Source organism: Genypterus blacodes, unplaced genomic scaffold (assembly GCF_046128005.1).
Source record: "Genypterus blacodes isolate CSIRO-AG114 ecotype Tasmania unplaced genomic scaffold, CSIRO-AGI_Gbla_v1 ptg000002l_1, whole genome shotgun sequence".
Lineage (NCBI taxonomy): Eukaryota > Metazoa > Chordata > Actinopteri > Ophidiiformes > Ophidiidae > Genypterus > Genypterus blacodes.
Genome location: NW_027466816.1, coordinates 957,335 through 979,900, shown reverse-complemented (window position 1 = coordinate 979,900; position 22,566 = coordinate 957,335). Strand labels below are relative to the sequence as shown.

The following is a 22,566-nucleotide window of genomic DNA, read 5'->3' as shown; positions in this document are numbered from 1 at the left end:
GTGTGTGTGTTTTGTGTTTGAGGTCCTTAACAGGGAGCACCTGTCCAGTGTTCCTGGTATAAAGCCTCCCTGCTCAACCCTTTACTTACGATGTTTAAGTCCCGTTATTTCCTTTGCATATCCTTTGTCTATTGTTTCCCTAAAAGTAGCTAATTTCCCTATTTTACATGTACTTGTTTGTTGTATACTTGTTTGTTGTGACCTCCGAGCTGGTTTGAACTGTTATTCCTGCCCTTTTCTCACCATATGAACGTGTTTATTGTGCAGTTGTAGCTTTGTTTGGGTGTGTTTGTTTATTTCCGTTCCATCTGCGCGGTCGTGAGTGGGCGGAGCTTCGCAGAGGAAGAAGATGCCGCGCAGAGAAACGAGGAAATTAAACACGGAACAGAAGGTCCGTTAAATTCGTTGTATTTATCTGAGGTTTTCGTGATTTTTTATAAAATCGTTTTTACGGTAAAGCAACCCCGGGCCTCTCTGACCGACCTCCCGGCTTTGGAGGCAGACATCAGGCTGTCATCCACCGGAGGACCGGGCCTCCCTCGCCCCGCCGCCCGCACACTGAGCAGCTTTCCGGCAGATGGAGAACCAGGCGGGGTCCCGCGGGTCCGCGGACGGAGCAGGGCCGAACCGAAAGCCGTGGATCCCCTCTACCTGCGGGCCAGCGGCCGCTGAAAGCCCCGACAGGTCAGCGAGATAACGGGAAACCGACATTTTGTTAATTTGTTTCAGATTCTGTGACGTATAAAGCCAAATATCCTGCTTATTTGTTTGAAGGTGTTGTCACGCCTGTTTTGACCCTGAATTGTATACAGGTAGAAAGGAAATACAACAAAACAAGTGAACATTTTGCTGAAAAAAGTTGAGGACAGTTTTGGTTGTAAGACAGTTGGCAGCGACCTCTGACCTCTTCCTCCTCTTCAGTCCCTCAGGCTCTCATGTGGAGTGGTGCAAACAGCTGATAGCGGCCACCATCTCCAGCCAGATCTCAGGTCCCAATGACAGCAGGGTAAACTCATGCACACACATCCTCTTTATGTCATCCTCTGTAACTGTTAGGGTGGGAAAACAGCAGATATCAGTATGTGTGTGTGTGTGTGTGTTTTTTTTTAACCTCCAGGTTTCAAAAAGAATCAATCTGACGGTAAGAACTGAAGTAGTATCAGCTTCTGTGTGCGCACACACACAGGCTCTGCGTCTTCGCCTTTCGGGTGTGTGACATCACACTGACCCACAGCATCCAGCTGTTTCCATCAGTAACATCGTAAATGCAATTTGACAATCCGAGCATCTTCGGGTTCACTTCCTGTTTCCTTTACCCTTTCTTCTGTATGCTTTGATCTTCTTCTCTTCCCTCTCTTTCAGCTAAGTTTATTGATTGGATTTCCTTTATTGATCCATGCAGTTTAAATTGGTTATTAATATTTTTGATCTTTGTGTTAATATAACTTCTAGAACGATAAAAACGAACGTGTTTGATATTTGCTGTTAAGGAGAAGAAACATTTGAGACTCTTAACTGACTGACATGACGTAATTTGATTGATTATTGGTATCATTGATCGGTATTGTAAAAGTCATGTTTGTCCATGGCGAGGTCAGGGTAGCTTGGACAGCGCAGCGCCACCGTTTGCTACAGCTGGCTCAGCTTCTTGTCACCTGATGTTGTGCGTGTTTGTGTGATTGTGGGCGTGGCTTTAAGTCTACATCACGATACTAATGAGTAAACTTTGAGTATTGGTAGGATTTCTTTACTTCCTGTATGGAGCTGACCCGGCTCCTCCATATTGGCTGCTTCGCCTACTTGTCAGAATAGCGGTATGACAAAATAACGCCTCTTCCTCTTCTTCTTCTCTTGCTCCGCCTGAAGCAGGATTCACAGGAAACGTGTGAAGCAGGAAGTGATTCTGAACATCCTTCCAGCGCTTTGGCAAGTCTCTCTTTGTCTTCTCTCCCATTCATTGCTCCCTCCGACCTGCATGGCTCCTCCTCCTTCTCCACCTCCTTCTCCTCCTCCTCTGCTTCATTGCCTCCTCTCATCCTAACATGAACAGAACCAAACCTCCACCAGATTAACCATCATTCTCCTGTATTTGACACATTTGTACAAAAGTTCTGTGTTATGTGTGTTGTGTTCAGAACCTTCCAGCTCTCAGGTACGGAACACAGCAAAACAACGTTCCTCTGCTCCCTGGAGAGAGCGTCCAAACCACAGGTGAGGACCACTCTGTCTGTCTGTCTGTCTGTCTGTCTGTCTGTCTGTCTGTCTGTCTGTCTGTCTGTCTCAGTCTCATCAGTCTTATTTGAAGTACACTTCACCCCTCCGCCTCTCTGTCTCTCGCCCCCCAGTGAAGGATGTGATGTACATCTGTCCGTTCAATGGTTTGGTGAACGGCACTCTGACCATCACAGACTACAAGCTGTACTTCAGGGGAGTGGATCGGGTATGTTTTCACTCGGTGTGCTTTTCCACACACTGTTGTCTGCTCATCAAATGATGACAAATCAATCAATCAGATTTATTCACCTGATTTCTAAATCCCTTAAATGGAGATTTAAACCATGGAGAGAACGATAAAGATGCAATAAAGTCAAGGAGATACAATGATTATAATTATTGGTAATAAATACTGAAATTTGATGACACTAAAGTCTGAGTGTGTTGTTAAAGTCGTTATTGTTATTATCTGTGTATATATTTATAAAATCTTCATCCAGGACGCTGCGTTCACTCTCGACGTCAACCTGGGAGTCATCAGCAGACTGGAGAGCATCAGCATCCCCAACCAGGGAGAGGACACCAGAGGGCTGGAGCTGGTCTGCAAGGTCCTGCAGACGCAAACACACACACACACACAGGCACACTCACTCACTCACTCACTCACTCACTCACTCACTCACTCACTCACACACGCACACTCGTTCACACATACTTCATTTCCTGTCCCTGCAGGACCTGAGGAGTCTGCGTTTGGCCTATAAGACACAGCAGAGCCAGGTGGACGTGCTGGAGGTGCTGAGCAGGTTCGTCTTCCCGCTGTCACAAGACCAGGTGAGCGTGTTTGCAGTTTGTAATTAACATACATGTAAGCCTGTGACATTGTACTGCTTCAAGCTTGAGAGGTTCTTTATCTGAGTAAGGACAGTAACTATCCCCCTGAGTTAATCGTGATCATATATGTTTCAGTCCCATGTAAAGATCTGCCAGGTTTGCTTCGTCTGTTGTGCTCAAGACAATTTACTGGGAGAGGCCACGCCCCTTTCTGCCTAAAACTATCAAAACTTAATGCAATCCGGTCGCCTTTCGAAACTTGTGACATGAACGTAAACTGCTTTGATCTGCAGCCGCTGTTCGCCTTCCTGTACAAGGAGCAGTTTCCTGTCGACGGCTGGAAGGTTTACGACCCCGTAGCTGAGTACAAGCGACAGGTAACACCACAGCTTATTGATCAATGATTAATGATTAGTTTTCTAAACTTTGTTCCACCATTAATGCAGAGAGAACCCTCATTATGTCTCATTTATGAATCCATAAATGAAACAATGTTTGTTTGTTGTTTTCAGGGTTTGCCTAATGAGAGTTGGACCATCAGTAAGATCAACAGCAGTTATGAAGTTTGTGAAACGTATCCGTCCGTCCTGATCCTCCCCACCAACGTCACAGATGAAGACTTCAGAAGAGTCTGCGCCTTCAGAGCCAAACATCGCATTCCGGTGTGTGTGTGTGTGTGTGTGTGTGTGTGTCTGTGTCTGTCTGTGTGTGTGTGTGTGTGTGTGTCTGTGTGTGTGTTTGTGTGTGTGTGTGTGTTCGATGTGAGATAATGACAATGGTATTGCAGGTTTTGTCGTGGATCCACCCGGAGTCTCAGGCCTCCATCGTACGGTGCAGCCAGCCGTTAGTTGGACCCTCAGACCGCCGCTGCAAAGAGGATGAGCGCTTCCTCCAAATCATCATGGACGCCAACGCTCAGTCGCACAAACTCACTGTGTTTGACGCCCGGCAGAACAGCGTAGCGGACACCAACAAGGTATGTCGGTGTCGCTTGATACGGTCAGGAGTTTAAAAACAAATAGGATTGATGAAATATTTCAGCTGCTTTCTAACAATAATGACCAGAAACCATTGGGCTCATCCTCATGTTGCTTCTTCATCCTCCTCCTCACCTCCGCTGTCTTTCTGCTCTGTTCCTCCTGTCCTTCTTTGTCTTGCCCAGGCGAAGGATGGAGGGTACGAGAGTGAAAGTTTCTACCCAAACGTGGAACTGAACTTCCTGGAGATCCCAAACATCCATGTGATGAGGGAGTCTCTGAGGAAGATGAAGGACGTGGTTTATCCCACCATAGATGAAGCTCACTGGCACTCCGCCATCGACCAGACACACTGGCTGGAGTACATCAGGGTGAGTCGCACGCACACACACACTGCTGTCATTGTGACACAGGAAGGTGGTTGTGTTTGTGCGTACGTTTTTCTGTCTAATACGTGTGTGTGTGTCATGTGTTGTGTTGGTGTGTAGCTGCTGTTGGCCGGAGCAGCAAAGATGGCCGATAAGCTGGAGTCTGGAAAGACATCGGTGGTGGTTCACTGCAGCGACGGCTGGGACCGCACGGCTCAGCTCAGCTCTCTGGCCATGCTGATGCTGGACAGTTACTACCGCACGCTGCAAGGATTCCAGGTCAGAATGCAACACACACACATACACACACACATACACACACACACACACACACACACACACACACACACACACACACACACACACACGCCATCCTGCAGTCTGCAGCGGCGGCAGCGTAACGTGGGTGTGTTTGTCTCTGCAGGTTCTGGTGGAGAAGGAGTGGATCAGTTTTGGACACCGGTTTGCTGCAGTAAGGATGAGGATGGGTGGGGTGGGGTGGGGTGGGGTGGGGGTTTGATCAGTCAGCTGACGAGATGTGCTATTGTTCTGTGTCTGTCCTCCTTGTTCTCCAGCGTGTTGGTCACGGCGACGAGAACCACGCCAACTCTGAGCGCTCGCCTCTCTTCGTCCAGTTCATAGACTGCGTTTGGCAGATGACTCGACAGGTCAGACCTCTTCTTCCCCCCCAAAGCAACATTACCTCTGCCCGACTTCAGCGATCACGTCTGTTGTCCCGTGTGTTTACAGTTTCCTGCGGCCTTTGAGTTTAACGAGCTCTTCCTCATCACGGTGCTGGATCACCTGTACAGCTGTTTGTTTGGTACTTTCCTCTACAACACCGAACAGGAGAGGACGGCCAAGGTGCAAACTTTTACTACACACATATGCAGAGTCTGGAGCGTCAAACATTTTGTCCAAAAGGGGGCAGAAACAGATTCATCAGCAGCAGAACTCTTAAAGTTTTCTTTTGTTGTTTAACCCTTTCATGTTTTTGTGTAAATGTGAATTCTTAACGCTCGCATTTCTCTTGCTCCTCCCAGGAAGTACAAAACACCACAGTCTCCCTGTGGTCCTACATTAACAGGTAAGAAGATTCACATATCTGTGTGTGTGTGACATCATCACAGGGACATCACCTGACTGTTTGGTCTTCTCCTACAGTCAGCCTGAGGACTTCACCAACCCTTTCTATGTGAACTATGAGCACCACGTTCTGTACCCGCTGGTCTCCTCCAGACATCTGGAGCTGTGGACAAGTTACTACGCACGCTGGAACCCCCGCATGAGGCCGCAGGTGGGCTGACACATCCCCGCCAGGGACACACACTTGTTGTTAGGTGTTATGGATGTTCTGATTGGTTGTTAGGTGTTGCAGATGTTATGATTGGTTGTTTGGTGTTAAGACATTCTGATTGGTTGTTGATGATGACAGATGCCAGTCCAGCAGACCCTGAAGGAGCTGCTGATGCTGAGGGCGGAGCTTCAGCGCAGGGTGGAGGAGCTGAAGAGGGAGACGGCCTCCTCCCATTCATTGTCCTCCTCCCCAGATCACTCCCCCTCTCCCACACACACCACAGGAACACCACTGCACACTGCGGTCTGACACACACACACACACACACACAGTTCTGCATGTTCTTCACATGATGTTTGCGTCAACTGGGGTTTTTATTGCTCGTTACTTTGTGTTTCTTCTTGTCACCATAGAAACATCTCTGGAACCTTTAATCAGTGTTTCTCACAGACTCCGGTGTTCGTATGAACAGCTGCTACGCTTTATTTAATTTCTTCAAATGAACGTAGCGCGTTTAACTCATTTACTCTTCCTTGTACAAAATGGGTTTATTGACCTCCGGTGTGATGAAGATGAGCCAGGGAAACAAGCATCATGTTCACATACTTGCCCATGTATTTTGTGAGTGTTTTAAGCTTTCATTGTCTGTGGACAAGAAGTTGAGGCAGTTTATGATTTAAGTTTTGTCGATCAGTCCGGATCAATATGTGACTAATATTTGCCCAGAGACACTTTTGAGCTCCGCTGTCGTCCTCTCATGTTGTCGTGTTTTGAAAGCAAGCAGCAGCTGATGCTTATTAGCTGGCGTGAACATTAACATCATCATCAGGATAAACAGCATAAAACTGAACTTGAAGAGGTTTCCGTGTCTGAAGGTATTCTTTTATTCTGTCTCTGCTCTGTTCTCATCACTTCATCTTAACTCATTTAAGGTGAACTTTATCCTGTATGTTGTGAATATTAGTGCTGTGTTTAATCCTTAATGAGCCATTACTACTTCTAACATTCCACCTTAAAAATAAAAAAGGAACAATTAAGAAGGCGAGTTTCTCTTTTTAATCCTTTTATTTGATTGTTTTTCACTATTAACAGATATGTGTAGCATATTGCCATTGAGTTATAGTGGAATAAGAAAGAAAAGACCTTAGATTCACGATTACACTGTCCAACATTCACCGTCAGATAAACACAGAAACATGGAAGTTAAACATGCAGCAGAGTGTATGCTTATATACATGGATATGAGGTCACCATAATGTGCAAGTGTGTTGTGAGAACTTTCCCCCCAGCCCACCTTCAAAAAGAAAATGTGTGCCCTGTAAGCTTTGCTTGGTTTCAGAAGCAGCAAACAATAAACGCTGCAGGTTTTGTGTTTGTGCCCGTTTACAAACTGATTTCTGGTGCTGCATTCATGGATGCTGGGAGATTTGAGAATCACGAGAGACATGCTACGCCGGCGCCACTGCTTTGATAGCAGAATACTTGAGATAAAAAGTTATACATAAAAAATGTCACTCAAGTATACAAAGCACATCATGCATTAGCAATGGGCTCGACTTTGATTTTTGACGCAATGTTGCCACATTTTTTTAGACTGAATTTTCTAAAATTCACAGTGAGCAATGGACAGAATCAATCAATCAATCAGCACCAGGCAGCTTTAACGGACTAAAACATGTAGGAACCTTTGAGCAGCTGCTGCTAACGTACGGCTCATACCTGGAAATACCAACCCTACCTAACAATTGCACAGTCAAGCTCACAGTGCTGAGAATGATTTCAAATCATTTAACAACTTTTAATGATTTTCTGGCGAATTCTGTTACATGTTTTGTATCATTTTGGCATCTGTGAGTCTGATTGGATGCAAATTTCCTGAAAATCATTAAATTGAGTAAAATCTCTTGTGTGTCATTTTCATTTTCACAAATTTCTAAACATATCGCGTTCATGAGTTACAATCACAAGCAGAGAATTTCATCCTGACGCAAACAGGAAATCAATGCTTCATCTTTGGTCAATTGGAGTTTTTGCTCCGAGTGAGAAGCTTTTCTTATCAGGTACATTCAGGTCACGGGGAGGTTTGGGTTTGTCAGTGCTCAGCAGACACGAAGGCCAGCGCCTCTCCCTCCTCTGGATGCTCAAATCCTCCTCCTGAGCCGTCGCCCTGGACAACCTGATGCACCCAAAGGATGTTGAAGGGCGTGGCTGATGTTAGTGCTGGTGTGCAGTGTGAGCGTGCAGGCGTTAAGGCATAAAGAGAAGCACCGTGTGAGCGTTTACCCACGGCCGAGCCCATCAAAAGCAACGTGGAGGAGAGCAAGCGTGGCTTTCAGCTGCCAGCTGTCATATGTGTACTGATGCACCCGCCACCTGCCTACCAGCACATGTTCCCTCAATATCACATTTTACTTTGAGTTCTTTATGAGCGATAAATCCTAAGGCTGCCTCCAAAATCTTTAAATTGTTCACTGCACAGAGAATTCTTCATGTAAACTAAGGTTGCAGTGTAAGAAGGAGACGAAAGATTGCGGCCTTATTAAACCTCAAATACGTTGACGTTAGAGAAATGCAAACTCTGTTTGCAGCGTCTGCATGTGTCATCTTAACTAATTAATTATTTATTTTGGACGCAGCCTTGCTCTCCCAAATGAACACGTACATATGAAGGAATACCGAGTCATACCTGCACAATTCTTTGGGAAACAACAAACTATTGGCAGTAAAGTACAAACTCACAGGAAGCATTGAATTAATAGCTACAAAAGTTGAAAAATTAGCTACGTTAATTTGGGTACAAAGTGTATAAAGAGCGTGTGGGGGCATAAAACTCACACACGCACATTAAAGAGAACAGGCTAACGTTAAGCATTGTATGCTAAGAGTAAAAACACACATTATTTGTAAAACAGTCAGAACGACAATATTCACCATCCTAAAGCTAACGAATCTCATGGCCCTACGAGGCTTTAACGGTTGCTACAAACGTTGTCTACGAGTTTTGTTTTAACATCAAAAATGCGTCACCGTCAACCCTGTCTGCTGTCAAACTGCATCACTTTGCTCCCATGGTGACCGTTTTCAGAAACAGCTGGATGGACAAAATGAAGAGAACATCAAAACCACCAAATGCCAGATTCATACCACAGGTTCTCAAAGTGTGGTACTTGTACCCGCCGCCCCCTTCTGGTGCGCCAGATGACTCTAAAGCACAGAAATTGGAATCCGTTGTTTTCCAGGATTTATTTGTAGTTTAGGAAAATACAAGCCAAATTGGATTAAAAGTAGAATTGTAGATATTAATTTAAATTTTGGATTATGTATGTTTTCTTGCCACCATGGGAAAAGTTAAATGAGCGTCCACCTCAATGCTAACACGCTAAAATAGTCAAAAACAATATTAGCAAGCATCTGTAGCTACGTTTTCAACACAATCACATTTCACGCATTTCTGCCTTTTCATGAGCATCTTCATTGCCCTAAACAAAGTGCAGAGATGTCGTTTTCAAAAATCAACAGAGAAGCTTTCGCTGTATTGTAACGTTTACATTTCCAGTTATTCCGCCTCCCACCACTGGGAGCTCATGTATCCAGACACGGTAAGCAAATAAGGAAAAAGGCCATAACGTTCTGATTTTTTGTCTTGACTTGTAACTAAGTCATTGTGAATTGAATATCTCTAATTTTACTCGTACTATCCCATACGCTTTGAGGTATTTCAGCCACCATTGGCGATGCTTAATCTTCAATGCAAAACAAAGATGCAGAACCCCGAACCAAAAGAAACTGCATCTTGCATGGAGGCAAAAACATTGTATTGTACGTGTAAATGTTCTGCCACCAGCTGTTAATCACATTATGTATCCGGACACAGAGATGAGAGTTTACTGCGAGTTGAAACGTTACTTACATCGTGAAAACTTTTGTGCAGATTATTTTTGGATTATTTACAGGATTAAAGAGAAACTAATTATTATTTTCCTCACCGCAAAACAGAAGGCAACCTTAAATAAAATAAAATAAAGGTCAAAATGGCACAGAACACGAGGACGAAGCTAGTGATGATGTCATCACATTTTAATCGTAGTTAACTGAACTAAGTCTACGATTGTGTGAGTTCTGGATTGATTTACCCTTAATTCAATGAAGGAAAGATGATTGATTGCCATCACTGCTCGTCAATATATTGTATATGTCCGACGTGCCGATGTGTCAAAGCAGCGTTCCACGTAAACTGAGTGATAATCTGAGTGGTTTCCGTACTTTCTAATTTCCTAAAGTTGCACTACATCAATAGTCGCTACGCTGCTGAGACACAAACGTACGACATTTTACAAAATGTACTTAAAGATTTAGTTCACAGTTGATAAATCATAGACACATGCGGAAAGTAAACTAACGTTGTTAGCTCAATAAATAACAGACACGACTATGTACACGGCAGCTGGAGCAAATCCCAGCGTGTGTTTGTGTGTGTGTGTTTGTGCTGTTTTGTGTGTGTGTGTGTGTGTGTGTTTGTGTTTATTTGTGTGTGTGTGTTTGTTTGTTCATTAGACTGCATTCTCTTCACTGGGTGGCTCAGCATTTGGTGGCTCCAGAAGAGTTTGCTGGACTAAAAAAAGAACAGATTAGAACCAAAGTGATTAGAATTATTGTTAGTGGCCTAACAATAATTCGGACTAAACTTGAGTGGAGTAAAGTGAAGTAAAGTTGAGTGTAGTCACCTTGTGGTTCTGTTGCCACCACAGCCTCTGGGTTCTCAGCTTTCACCATATCAGCATTCAGACTCTCTGGCAGAGCACAGAACACATGTTAGCATTACATACTGCAGTATGCGACTAGACGCATGCCTGATGTGTCAATGCTGCGTTAAACACAATAATGTATTAAAATATGGTTGAATTCTTACGCTGTATACTGAAACACAGCTTCTTCTTCTGGTAGGAGATGTAGCTGGTGACTGCACCCACAAGCGCCATGGCAACCGCACTTACGATTCCTGCTATGGTGCCTGTCTCTGCCATGGTGTCTGGAAACGCACGCTCTGTTAGGCATTGATGGGTGCACGTCTTCAGTCATTTCTATGCCACACACACACGTTGACCTACCATTGTTGTCGTCGTACTGGTTGACCTGGTCATCTGTTCCACTCTGTCCCCCCCCTATGGGTGCAATAAGACAAAGTTATGTTGCTATGGTTACCAGGGCTGCACATGTGCATTTATGCACATCTGCATAAATAGTACCATTCGTGGTTATGTATGGAGATCAGTATCTCCATACATTCTGGAGATCAGTTTCTCCATACATCACCAGCGATCAAATACATGCTCTAAAACGCTATAGGTCTAATCGACCAATACATTTTGAGAAAAGGCCATGCTAATGTTACCTTTTCCTTTGTCGGGTTTGTAGTTGTCATCTTTATCCACATCGACCAGATCGCTGTCAGAAAATCCACCTGAGTACAGAAGACATAGAGGATCATGGGAATTTCAGTCGCTTAAATGTAGAATAACGAAAATGCAACAGTGGAGAGAAAATTAGCGTTAAAATTGGAAATGATCAAACGTTGTCATTAAGTAGAGAAATCACACAAAGACCAAGCTGAAATATTAAAATGATTAACAGAGCAGAAGATCAAAGACTGATCAGATAATAACTGATCATTATAAATCTGGATTGTTAGACAGCTTGAACTCTCCCACCCACCTCCCTGTCCCTTCTTCCTGTCATTGTTGGGATCCAAAGCATCAGCCAGGTCAAACTCATCAGCAGCTGGAAGGGTCACAGGTCATCATAAAAACAGCACAAATAATACTAATAATAATAACAATAATAATAATAATAATAATAATAATAATGATAATATTTCAAGCTAGGACAAAGGTCAGGGGGCATTGCAAACTACAAAAGCATAAAATAAACAATCATTTAAATCAATAATTAAACTAAATATACAAACTTGTGTCCATGCTTCACTGAATCACCATCTTACCGTGGGGGAGGGGCTTAGTAAGGAGACCACTTGGTGGGGTCAACCAGGGAAAATAAGTCCTAGACTAAGTGTGGTTCAACCTAAAACCCTGACAGAGCCACCTCGCCCTGGACACCAGGCCCGCTGTCTGGGCCTGCACCCCCCTGGAGGCAAAAGGATCCGGTGCAAAGGTGGGCAATAGTACAAATGTTACAAGAATAAAGTCACATTGTTTTAAGAAAAAAATATTTTGTATAAAAAAGTAAATGTTACGTGGACGGGAGAATTCCTGAGTTACATCCTGTTTGTCCAACCTCTGAACTGTTTGTGGCTCTGTTTGGGTTCTGGTCTCACCTGGTTTGGTTTTAGGTTTGGTCGGGGCCTTGGTGGCTTTTGGCTCCTTGGGAATGACCTTGGGTGGGGCTTTGGTGGTGACAGTGGCGGGGCCATCGTTGTCGAAGAAATCACTAAGCTCCAGATCTGCAGAAAGTGACGTCCCCATATGTGAGCGCAGAGTGAGTCATAAACATCCTGGTAACTGCTTACATCACCACATGCTGACATGGGTCAGCACCAAGAGAAAAACATCACTTTGACACTGTCTGCATATTTCTTGTTCTACTGAGCTCATTGTGGCAGGGAGCATCTCATATCGTCTTGATTTAGCAGAAGAAACGACACTGAAACTATAAAAAACATGTATTTGTTTCCTAATTTCGCCTCAGATGTTTGGATACAAAAATTTTCATGTCAGTGTTTCTGTAAATGTGACTTTTTTTGGTAAACGTTTAGTTGTTTCTCTGGGTAAGGACAGTAACTTTCCACCTTCCTATGTGCAGTTTTTCCCCACCAGGTAAACAAGGGTGTTGGTCAGCTGGTGCCACATGACACCAAAATGTCATAAGTATTTTTGTTTTTGTGCAAATAGGGTTGTATACTTCATAATTTCTTCTTCTAATTCAGATAACATAACACTAGAAATATATACATTTTGGGTTAAGGGAGGATTTCTTCACTTCCTCTATGTAGGAGTCATGTTGCCTCTATCTTTAGTTTTGACTCCAGACATCTGGACTACTCACACCCTTGTTGGGACTGCTACAGCGCCACTCGGTTGATGTTTTGGGTTAGACCCATTAGAACCAAAGACATGGTGCCATGTCTGTCTCCTGTAAAATAATAATTATAGATCTAAAGTAGTCAGTTTGTTACCTGCTCCGGCTCCCCCTGCTGGTAGTGCCGGTTTTGGTGGAGGCGTTGCTGTTGAGACACACAGACAGATATCACCATATAGTGTGACCTCACCTGAAAAGGCCCACAATCCTCTTTGTGGGGGAAACAGTGACAAACACTGAGTCATGGTCCTTTAAAAGATGTTAAATATTATATGTTGTGTGTTTGTACTTACGTGTCTTAACATCATCACCACCCAGAGCGTCAGCAAGGTCTAATCCATCATCAGATAAAACTACAGAGAGACAGATTGACAATGTGTAAGAACTGATACCAATCTATAATCATCACAGTTGAAATCACAACATAACAGGCATTTTTGAAACAAATCATACTGGTCAATGCTTCAGTCGACTGCAGATGAAAACGTAAAATAAACACACACATGCCCCTCTGCCAAATTGTGCCCAGCGTGCAGTTTGTTTTCCACAGAGATCATTTACAAAAAACCCACAAAGGGGAGACACGTGTGTGTGCGCGCGCGCAACAGCGAGACAGAGAGAGAGAGAGAGAGAGAGAGTTTGTTTAACAGCTTTAAAATGAACTGACCCAAATGTAATTATTAAAACGGATTAACAGATTAATATTAACCTGATTATGAGTGATTTGATTAAAGGCTGATTTATAAAGCATTAATATAAGATAAAACGATATAACACATTAAAAGCGATAAAAAAAACGAATAAAAGACCGAAATAATGTCTGGATTCTCAGCAACTGGATCCTTATTGACCGGATCCATATTGACTTGATCATTATCGACTGGATCCTTAATGACTGGAACCTTAATGATCAGATACATAATGACCGGATCCTCAACAACAGGATCCGCAATGACTGGATCCGCAATGACTGGATCCTTATTGACCGGATCCATAATGACCAGATCCTCAACAACTGGATCCTTAGTGACTTGATCCTTCATAACTGCATCCTCAATGACCGGATCCATAATGACTGGATCCATAACGACTGGATCCATAATGACTGGATCCTTATTGACCGGATCCATAATGACCGGATCCTCAACAACTGGATCCTTAATGGCCGGATCCATGATGACTGGATCCTTAACGACAGGATCCTAATGACTTGATCATTATCGACTGGATCCTTAATGACTGGAACCTTAATGATCAGATACATAATGACCGGATCCTCAACAACAGGATCCTTATTGACCGGATCCATAATGACCAGATCCTCAATGACTGGATCCTTATTGACCGGATCCATAATGACCAGATCCTCAACAACTGGATCCTTAGTGACTGGATCCTTAACAACTGGAATCTTATCAACTGGATCCTTATCGACTAAATCCTTCACAACTGGATCCTTCATAACTGCATCCTTAATGACCGGATCCATAATGACCGGATGCTTAATGACTTGATCATTTACGACTGGATCCATAATGACTGGATCCTTAACAACTGGAATCTTATCAACTGGATCCTTATCGACTAAATCCTTCACAACTGGATCCTTAACAACTGGATCCTTAACAACTGAATCCTTATCGACTAAATCCTTCACAACTGGATCCTTAACAACTGGATCCTTAACGACTGGATCCTTATCGACGAGATCCTTAATGACTGGGCCTAAACTGACTGGATTCTTAACCACTGGATCATCAACGACTGGATCCTTAGCGACTGGATCCAATCCTTCACACGGCATCCTTAATAAGTGGATCCTTAATGACTGAATCCTTATCGACAAGATCCTTAATGACTGGGTCTTAACTGACTGGATTCTTAACGACTGGATCTTCAACGACTGGATCCTTAACGACTGGATCCTCAATGATCCGATCGTTAACATCAGATCCTTAATAACTGGATCCTTAATGAGTGGATCCATAAATACCAGATCCACAGTGACTGGGCTCTTAACAACTGGATCCATAATGACTTCATTTTCCTTTGAGAGTTCAGGAAAAAATAGGTTTTAACAGAAAATCCATACATTGGAACATGTATGCCAAATAATCAGTGTGGATCTAAATTAACAGAATAAATAAACCTCTGAATGCAAGTGTGTGTGTGTGTGGGTAGATAGTGGGAGATAATGTATTCACAGCACTGTGGATGCATTTTGGGTGTGTTAAAAGCATTGTGGATGTATAATGGGTGTGTGTGATGCCGGTGTGAGTGCAGGCCGGCGGACCGTTATCAGGCCTTGAATGACTGTATGGCACAAAGGCTGAACATGTGGGACAAAGCCGGAGCTCCGCGGAGCTCTGCGGGTCTCTGCGGGTCTTACCTGTCAGCGGCAGCGCGGCCAGTAGCAGCAGGAAAACCCACCACTGTGCAAGGGGAAGCCAGGGAGCCATTACCGGAGGATCGGATGGTGAGGCAGCAAGAGAAGAGGTGCAGTAAAGCCGGCAAGGTGGCTCAGTGTGTGGGGCAGAGAAGCCGCAGTGAGGGCGTTAACCCAGACACTTTGGGACACACCCACACAGTGCACTTCTGCTGGTGTCTTTCAAAATAAAAGCACATTTCAGCGGCGTATTCCGTAATTAAGGGACATTGCGAAATAATACAACTTTATTCTTGTAACATTCAGACTTTTTTTCCTCCCGAACTTCAACGACTTTGTTAACAATTTTCATAAAAAGTAGTAAAAAAATGAAAAATTAATGTTTAAAAAATAAAAGTATTATCAATTTATCCTCCAAACATTTCAACTTTCAAAATTATACTACTTTGTTAACATTTACACTTTTTCCTGGAAATCTTGTGAATTATTCGTGAAATCTCTCTTGAATGCCGTCAATGCTGCTGTGAACAGCTTTAACATTTAACTATTTACTTACATTTTATTTTACTCTGGAAAAATAATAAACAATCATCAATTTGGCCTGCTTCAATAAACAAAAAAAAACCGTAAGTACTTTACTTAAGTAAGGTAAATCATATATCTCATTATTGTTTGTTTGTGTTCACCTCCTGTCACCAGATTTCATTAAACAAAGTGTAGCTATAGTGCGCACACACATAAAACATACTAGTACTTGCATTTACGTACTTACAGGATGATGTCACACAGGAAGTGGTTGGATTTACAAATAAGACTATGGACTCTGCGGAGTACAAGGTCTGACTCTTGGAGTATTTTAAAGCGGATTTGTTTAATAATGCCCCAAATACTTAATAATTTTTACGTTTAACGTTTCAGATTGACGTAGATTAAGAATCAAAACATCTTTTCTATTATTATTATTGGTGGTGGTGGTGTTTCTGTTGTTGTTGACGTGTTTATGTCCATCATAAACACATCATTGTTTGTTTGCGTGCAGAGGCGGTTGGAGGACAGAGGAGCGAAGGAGAGAAGGATGGAGGAGACATGTTTGGACATTTCCGTGTGTCCTGTGGGCGTGGTTTGTGTTCTGGGGCTCCGAAGCAGCTGGAAATCCAAACAAGAGACTAAACAAACCAAACAATCCGTCCTTACTATCCTCGGTCTGTCCACGTAGAGCTGATGGGGGACAAACCTGGGACCCGGTAAGACATCATTTAGCCTTCGTCCTCAGTTTAATTGGCTTTTACGGGTTCACGTGTTCCGTTATGTGACTGTGCTCCGGTAAAAGTTTGTTCACAACTTTTATTCCTCGTTTGTCCGCAGGATTAATTTAAACATTGAATTTACGTGAATCTAATTCGTTTCCTCCGTGAGTTTTAGTGGATTTACAGCTGTTTTTTATGGAATTCTTTTTAATTTGCTTGATGTTGAGGTCACATCGAGATTCTTAAGTCTGAAGTTATTTGAGTTGATGATTATGATTTCACTTTTTACTCAGTTTGTCTTTGCTGCTTTAAATTATAATTTAGTTTAACATTTACTCGTGATATTTCTGCTTTCTGTTTGAGGAACACAAACGCATCACGTGACAGTTCGGCGGGGAAGACGTTTTAATCTCACAATCGGTTAATTCTTCCAAACGTTTCCACATATCTCTGGTATTTCTATTTTCTAAATTGATCGAGCTCTTTCTGCTAACAATGTATCACATCAAACTTAAATATTTATAAGGATATGATAAAGGTGAAATAGAGAAGGAGATCACAATATGTGCACATCACAGCAGCATAGAGCCTACAGACAGAACAGCTGCACAGTTCAGACATCAATCAGTCAATAATGAGCTGGAATTAAGAATTTTCTAGAAATAAGTAGGAGACTGTTTGTAATGTACATTTGAATCTTTTGTTCTCTCTCTTTGTCCTTCATCCCTTTGATCATCTTCTAATATTTGTCTAACTTTGACCTCTGTTGATCTGAGGTTAATTTTGAGTAAAGGAGCCTCTTCCTCTTCTAGAAACCGCTGTGATTTCTTCATACACCAAATTCAGATGATCACAGCCAAACGTACACAGAAATGTTATGGTGATGTGGAGCGTGTGCTGTCTGTGTGTGTGTGTGTGTGTCGTGTTTGTATGTTGTGATTATGTCGAAGCTGTAACAATGTTTCTCTCTGGCGTCCATTGAAGTGTTTCCAAGTGTGTAATGTTGAATGACAGGCCTAACCGTATGTGTGTGCACGTGTGTGTTAAAACACATGTTTAATGCATTCATGTACAGTTGAAATGCAGCTTTCTCTTTGCGATCAGTACATTTTGTCCTAAATTTCTTTATGTGTTTATATTTGTGCTCTTTAATGCGACTCATGGCACTGTGGGATTGTTTATGTGACTGGTGGACGCGCTGACCTCAGCAGAGATCCCCCAGTCTGCTGAGGTCTTGTGGTGATGAGATGGGACTGATAAAGGATTTGGAGGTCCACATCAGGAAGGAAAAGGGTCTTCTGCTGCGTTGTTGCTCAGGCTGCACATTCCTGCTCTGACATCCTGAGTACAACAGCAGGGCAGCTTCTGCCATCACACATTCAGTTCTCTCATGCCTTCTCATCCACACACACATGATCATGCATTCATGTTATCCACCCGAACCTGAGTGGACCTGTGGGGTCTAAAATATTACAGATCGCTATAAACATGAGAAAAGCAGATAATGACTTCCAAGTTCCCTGAAATGAAGACCAGACTGTCCACTGAATGGCCCAGTAGCACTGGGCTAACGGAAGAGACAAGAAGAGGGGTATTTACTTTCCTTACCCAGAAGTAAGTCTTCACTGAGAGGAAGTGCAGACAGTAAAATGTCACATTTGAATCTTAAATTCATAATTATTTTTTCCAGGATTCCTTTTGTCTGTCTGCAGCCAGATAGGCTTCACCTTCACAGTTTTAACTCAAATTGCTACTAAGTTAAGCTAAGTTAAGCTAAGTTTACACGTTGAATGTTTGGACCAAGTTTGATTGTTGTTTTCCTATTTTTCTTACAGTTTTAATCTGATTGGTTATCAAAGTTTAGTGGTTGTGGCTCAGTCCTCACAAAGTGCTGCATCTGTAACCAAACTAGGTGAACATTTGACCTAACAACAAATGTCACTAGCTTCATTTCCTGCCACAATAAACTCACCAACCTTGTAGTGCAGGTGCAGCGCCTCTATGAGTAAATTTCAGAAGCAATTTTTCTCTCAAAGCGACGTACACCCCCCCCCACACACACACACTGACTCTGTTGAGCTGTAATAAATGAATTCCTTCCTGTATTTCTGAGGCTTGTTGTACTGGCAGGCATCGCTGTGCTGCTCTTGGTTTACAGCAAACCCACAGGGCCTCAGTGAGTGTGTGAGAAACAGGAAGTGTGGCACAAGTCATGGGTGTGTGTTTGGGTGCAAGTAAGCCACTGAGTTTATCCCTTATGTTCTTGTACTTTACATGAGCCAGATATTTTCAGCTTGGAAAGAATCTTAGTTTTATACCATCACTTATACTGGCGTCGGGCACACACGCACACGCACACGCACACACACACACACACATACACACACACACACACACACACACAGAGTTAACATGCATGCCTCTCTGTCTGTACAGGGTCTTTAAGAAGTCCAGCCCAAACTCTAAGGTAAGCAAAGCCGTCTCTGTCTCTGTCTCTGTAATTTATTACATCTGTTTTTATTTCATTGCTTCTTTCTTTATTCTTGTTCCTTTGGCAGGTCACAGTTTATCTGGGGAAGCGTGACTTTGTTGATCACCTGGACCACGTGGACCTGGTTGGTGAGTGTACACACTTCACTGAGCAATGAGGGGGGGGGGTCCCTACCAGTAGGCAGTAGGTAGCTCTGTGAAGCCTTCAGTGGAGTATCAATCATTATTTGTAATCCGCATTATATCAGACATAGCGTTGTAATCTGTGTGTCTGTTCTCAGATGGAGTTCTACTTGTGGACCCTGAATATCTGAAGGACCGGAAAGGTAAAGGACAGATGATGTGTTTGGTGGAGGACTGCCGGTGGTGTATGAAGACTGATGTCCTCATGTCCCCGTATCTCTGTCCGCAGTGTTTGTTACTCTGACTTGTGCGTTTCGTTACGGCCGTGAGGACCTGGATGTTCTGGGTCTTTCCTTCCGGAAGGATCTGCACTTCAGCACCTTCCAGGCTTTCCCCCCCCAGCTGGAGGAGAGGAGGCCGCTTAGCCGCCTGCAGGAGAGGCTGCTGAAGAAGCTGGGCCAGCATGGCCACCCCTTCAGTTTCATGGTAAGACCCCGCCCCTTCATCTGCATGGTAAGACCCGCCCCTTCAGCTTCACAGTAAGACCCTGCCCCTTCAGCTTCACAGTAGGACCCGCCCCTTCAGCTTCACAGTAAGACCCTGCCCCTTCAGCTTCACAGTAAGACCCTGCCCCTTCAGCTTCACAGTAAGACCCGCCCCTTCAGCTTCACAGTAAGACCCTGCCCCTTCAGCTTCACGGTAAGACTTGCCCTTTCACCTTCACAGTAAGGCCCCGCCCCTTCAGCTTTAGGGTCATTGGTCAATGGATGGATCCAAACTAAAGTTGTTTTCTGAAGATCAGGAGAAAACAATCTTTTTATCTTGGGAAAACATAAAATAAAACTTGACATGGACTCATTCTACCGCTGGATTTAAATATGCCAACATGTTTCTTAGATTCCCCAGAACCTGCCTTGCTCAGTGACACTTCAGCCAGGCCCAGAGGATGCTGGGAAGGCGTGTGGCGTGGATTTTGAGCTTCGAGCATTCTGCGCCAAAACTTTGGAAGAAAAAATACACAAAAGGTTCAAAATACAGATACATCCCAGAGTCCAAACAGACTCCACAGTCCAGAATCCAGTCCAGTCAGAGACGTACAGGATCGTTTATCTGATTTCTGCCCCGCGCGTAGGAATTCTGTGGGACTGGTGATCCGGAAAGTTCAGTACGCTCCAGAGAAAGTAGGTCCTCAGCCCACGGTGGAGACCAGCCGCCACTTCCTGATGTCTGACAGAGCTCTGCAGCTTGAGGTCTCACTGGATAAGGAGGTACACACACAGCACACACATGCACACAGACACACAAACATAGACACATATGAAGATCTCTGATTGTCTCTGTCTCCTTCCAGTTGTATTATCACGGTGAGCCAATCAGTGTGAACGTCCATGTCAACAATAACTCAACCAAGACTGTCAAGAGGTTGAAGATCTCTGGTAACACACCGACACAGTGATGTCATAATCACTGAATGCACCAATTATTTTCAGCATGTGTTTGTTTGTTGATTTTTTTGGACCCTGTCAGCTTCTGTCAATGCAGTGGCTTGTATAAATGTGCTTCACTCTCTATGCTTTACTCTATGTTAACATCAATCATTTATCTCCTCCTCTCCTTGTCTCCTTGTCTCCTCTCCTCCTCTCAGTTCGTCAGTATGCAGATATCTGTCTGTTCTCCACTGCTCAGTATAAATGTCCAGTTGCTCAGATTGAAGCGGAGTGAGTACTCTTCCTCCTCTTCTCCTCCTCCTCAACCAATCAGAGGAGTTCCTGTATGTCCACCATTTCAACTTGAAACTTCTCATTGTTTCCTCCAACTAATCGATGGCTATTGGTTTAACATTTTCTGATCATCTCCTCTGACCTTTGACCCCTGCCCCCTCCCTCAGTGACCAGGTGTGTCCCAGCTCGACGCTCTGTCAGGTTTACACTCTGACACCCAGCCTGGGTCACAACAGAGAGAAGAGAGGCCTCGCACTGGACGGGCAACTCAAACACCATGACACCAACCTGGCCTCTAGCACCATGTACACACTCACTCACTCACTCACTCACTCACTCACTCACTCACTCACTCACTCACACTCACCAATCTGAGTATATTATTGTGTGTGTTCCAGTCTGTCTGATGGGTCTAACAAGGAGCTTCTGGGGATCCTGGTGTCATACAGAGTCAAAGTCAAGCTGGTGGTGTCACGCGGAGGGTAAATCAACTCACTCACTGCGCTTAAACATTCGGACTCATTACTGACAACTCACCTAGCGTCGTGTGTGTGTGTGTGTGTGTGTGTGTGTGTGTGTGTGTGTGTGTGTGTGTGTGTGTGTGTGTGTGTGTGTGTGTGTGTGTGTGTGTGTGTGTGTGTGTGTGTGTGTGTGTGTGTGTGTGTGTGTGTGTGTGTGTGTGTGTGTGTGTGTGTGTGTGTGTGTGTGTGTGTGTGTGTGTGCGCGCGCGTGTGTAGGGATGTTGCAGTGGAGCTTCCCTTTGTCCTGATGCATCCCAAACCTGCAGACGAGATCGCCCCTCCACCACCCTCTGGTAGGACACACAAGGACAGATATGTGGAGTTGGTGTGTTGTTGTATTGTTGTGTATCTTTAGGATGTTCTTGTTTCCTCAGATGCTGCAGAGGGCGGTGTTTCCATGGTCCCACAGCTCATAGAGTTCGAGACACAGTAAGTGAGATGTAGGCAGGGGTGGATGAAGTACTTTGAATTACTTTTAAACTAGTTAAAGTAAATTTGCTGCTGAAATATTCAAACTTTACATAAGCAACATTTAGACTTTTTCCTCAAGTTATTTTAAACGGTGGCACTGCCACACACATCATAGTAGAGAAACATTTATTTTGCATATGAAGCAAAAATACTCCACTTACAAATTATCCGATAACATGCTTGCATACTGTGAGTATTTGGTTACCTGTCTTGTTTTCTGTGCTCTTCCTCACGTCCCTGCAGGAACCCCTCTCAGGACGAGTTTGTGTTTGAAGACTTTGCTCGCCTACGGTTACAACAGGTGAAGGATGAAGTCAACCTCTTGGGATAGCAGGGAAGAGGAGTAGGAGGTGGAGAAAGAGCAGTTTTCCAGACCTTCTCCACAATCTTTCTTTCTTCTCCTTTAATCTTCATATCTATTTACTGATTGCGATTTGTGTATTGACCTTATTCCCATGATGTGTGTATACGTCATGTCTCAAAGACATAGTGAGAAGTCTACTGTTTGTAAATCATAAACGCTCCAAAATTTATCTGATGTCTACAAAGCAAAGTGAGATCTCAAGAAAATGTCTACTTAGATGAAGTAATGTGTATATTTTCTGTATGAAAGCATAGTCAAATCAGCCTTGGTTGAACATAAATGCGATGCGCTGACTACATTCCTGCGCTGCTGCCATAGATTAAGGTTGAAAATGTTTAACCTGATGTCTTTGTACTGGACTAATAAAACATTAACAGCCACCATCAGCAGCTGCTTGAACACCATAAATAAAAAAACACTTATATGTATATGAATAGATGATCAATAAGGAATTTATTGCT

The 22,566-nt window shown here is 43.6% G+C and overlaps 3 protein-coding genes across 7 annotated transcripts; 2 read left to right on the top strand and 1 right to left on the bottom strand.

Moving 5' to 3' along the window:
* Nucleotides 1-344: 344 nt before the first annotated feature.
* Nucleotides 345-6,730, top strand: mtmr1a (myotubularin related protein 1a). 3 transcript variants are annotated; one of them, XM_076145478.1, is made up of 18 exons: nucleotides 345-684; nucleotides 922-1,006; nucleotides 1,867-1,926; nucleotides 2,136-2,211; nucleotides 2,346-2,440; nucleotides 2,715-2,822; nucleotides 2,950-3,048; nucleotides 3,342-3,425; nucleotides 3,561-3,710; nucleotides 3,836-4,024; nucleotides 4,211-4,396; nucleotides 4,514-4,672; nucleotides 4,818-4,865; nucleotides 4,969-5,061; nucleotides 5,144-5,257; nucleotides 5,437-5,480; nucleotides 5,558-5,690; nucleotides 5,829-6,730. In XM_076145478.1, the coding sequence occupies exons 1-18, from the start codon at nucleotides 578-580 to the stop codon at nucleotides 5,997-5,999; spliced, it is 2,001 nt and encodes a 666-aa protein (XP_076001593.1). In that variant the 5' UTR covers nucleotides 345-577; the 3' UTR covers nucleotides 6,000-6,730. The 3 variants fall into 3 exon arrangements, with proteins under 3 accessions (XP_076001593.1, XP_076001666.1, XP_076001746.1); XM_076145551.1 differs by lacking the exon at nucleotides 1,867-1,926 and adding an exon at nucleotides 1,118-1,141; XM_076145631.1 differs by lacking the exon at nucleotides 1,867-1,926.
* A 3,422-nt stretch (nucleotides 6,731-10,152) lies between these two features.
* Nucleotides 10,153-15,956, bottom strand: cd99l2 (CD99 molecule-like 2). 3 transcript variants are annotated; one of them, XM_076145913.1, is made up of 11 exons: nucleotides 15,941-15,956; nucleotides 15,172-15,387; nucleotides 13,076-13,135; nucleotides 12,880-12,927; nucleotides 12,022-12,147; nucleotides 11,403-11,468; nucleotides 11,083-11,151; nucleotides 10,799-10,852; nucleotides 10,600-10,719; nucleotides 10,415-10,480; nucleotides 10,153-10,302 (listed from the first exon to the last, which is right to left on the bottom strand). In XM_076145913.1, exons 2-11 carry the CDS (start codon nucleotides 15,239-15,241, stop codon nucleotides 10,241-10,243), a joined length of 741 nt encoding a protein of 246 aa, XP_076002028.1. In that variant the 5' UTR covers nucleotides 15,242-15,387; nucleotides 15,941-15,956; the 3' UTR covers nucleotides 10,153-10,240. The 3 variants fall into 3 exon arrangements, with proteins under 3 accessions (XP_076002028.1, XP_076001960.1, XP_076002104.1); XM_076145845.1 differs by lacking the exon at nucleotides 15,941-15,956 and adding an exon at nucleotides 15,725-15,837; XM_076145989.1 differs by lacking the exons at nucleotides 15,172-15,387; nucleotides 15,941-15,956 and adding an exon at nucleotides 13,236-13,312.
* A 267-nt stretch (nucleotides 15,957-16,223) lies between these two features.
* Nucleotides 16,224-22,534, top strand: arrb2b (arrestin, beta 2b). Its single transcript, XM_076145744.1, has 14 exons — nucleotides 16,224-16,412; nucleotides 18,852-18,882; nucleotides 18,974-19,034; nucleotides 19,187-19,231; nucleotides 19,318-19,514; nucleotides 19,926-20,053; nucleotides 20,161-20,296; nucleotides 20,380-20,464; nucleotides 20,674-20,746; nucleotides 20,917-21,054; nucleotides 21,148-21,231; nucleotides 21,487-21,563; nucleotides 21,645-21,699; nucleotides 21,985-22,534. Exons 1-14 carry the CDS (start codon nucleotides 16,390-16,392, stop codon nucleotides 22,070-22,072), a joined length of 1,221 nt encoding a protein of 406 aa, XP_076001859.1. The 5' UTR covers nucleotides 16,224-16,389; the 3' UTR covers nucleotides 22,073-22,534.
* The last annotated feature ends 32 nt before the right edge of the window (nucleotides 22,535-22,566 follow it).

What these genes read in the sequence shown, in the direction of transcription:
- mtmr1a (XM_076145478.1), top strand. Translation starts at nt 578, where the DNA reads ATGGAGAACCAGGCGGGGTCCCGCGGGTCCGCGGACGGAGCAGGGCCG. An exon ending in AACATCCTTCCAGCGCTTTG is followed by an intron (nt 1,927 to 2,135) that starts GCAAGTCTCTCT and finishes TGTTGTGTTCAG; the next exon opens with AACCTTCCAGCTCTCAGGTA. An exon ending in TTTGGCAGATGACTCGACAG is followed by an intron (nt 5,062 to 5,143) that starts GTCAGACCTCTT and finishes GTGTGTTTACAG; the next exon opens with TTTCCTGCGGCCTTTGAGTT.
- cd99l2 (XM_076145913.1), bottom strand. Translation starts at nt 15,241, where the DNA reads ATGGCTCCCTGGCTTCCCCTTGCACAGTGGTGGGTTTTCCTGCTGCTA. An exon ending in GGCCGCGCTGCCGCTGACAG is followed by an intron (nt 13,136 to 15,171) that starts GTAAGACCCGCA and finishes GTCTCTCTGTAG; the next exon opens with TTTTATCTGATGATGGATTA. An exon ending in CAAACCCGACAAAGGAAAAG is followed by an intron (nt 10,853 to 11,082) that starts GTAACATTAGCA and finishes TTGCACCCATAG; the next exon opens with GGGGGGGACAGAGTGGAACA.
- arrb2b (XM_076145744.1), top strand. Translation starts at nt 16,390, where the DNA reads ATGGGGGACAAACCTGGGACCCG. An exon ending in GGACCACGTGGACCTGGTTG is followed by an intron (nt 19,035 to 19,186) that starts GTGAGTGTACAC and finishes GTCTGTTCTCAG; the next exon opens with ATGGAGTTCTACTTGTGGAC. An exon ending in CTGGTGGTGTCACGCGGAGG is followed by an intron (nt 21,232 to 21,486) that starts GTAAATCAACTC and finishes GCGCGTGTGTAG; the next exon opens with GGATGTTGCAGTGGAGCTTC.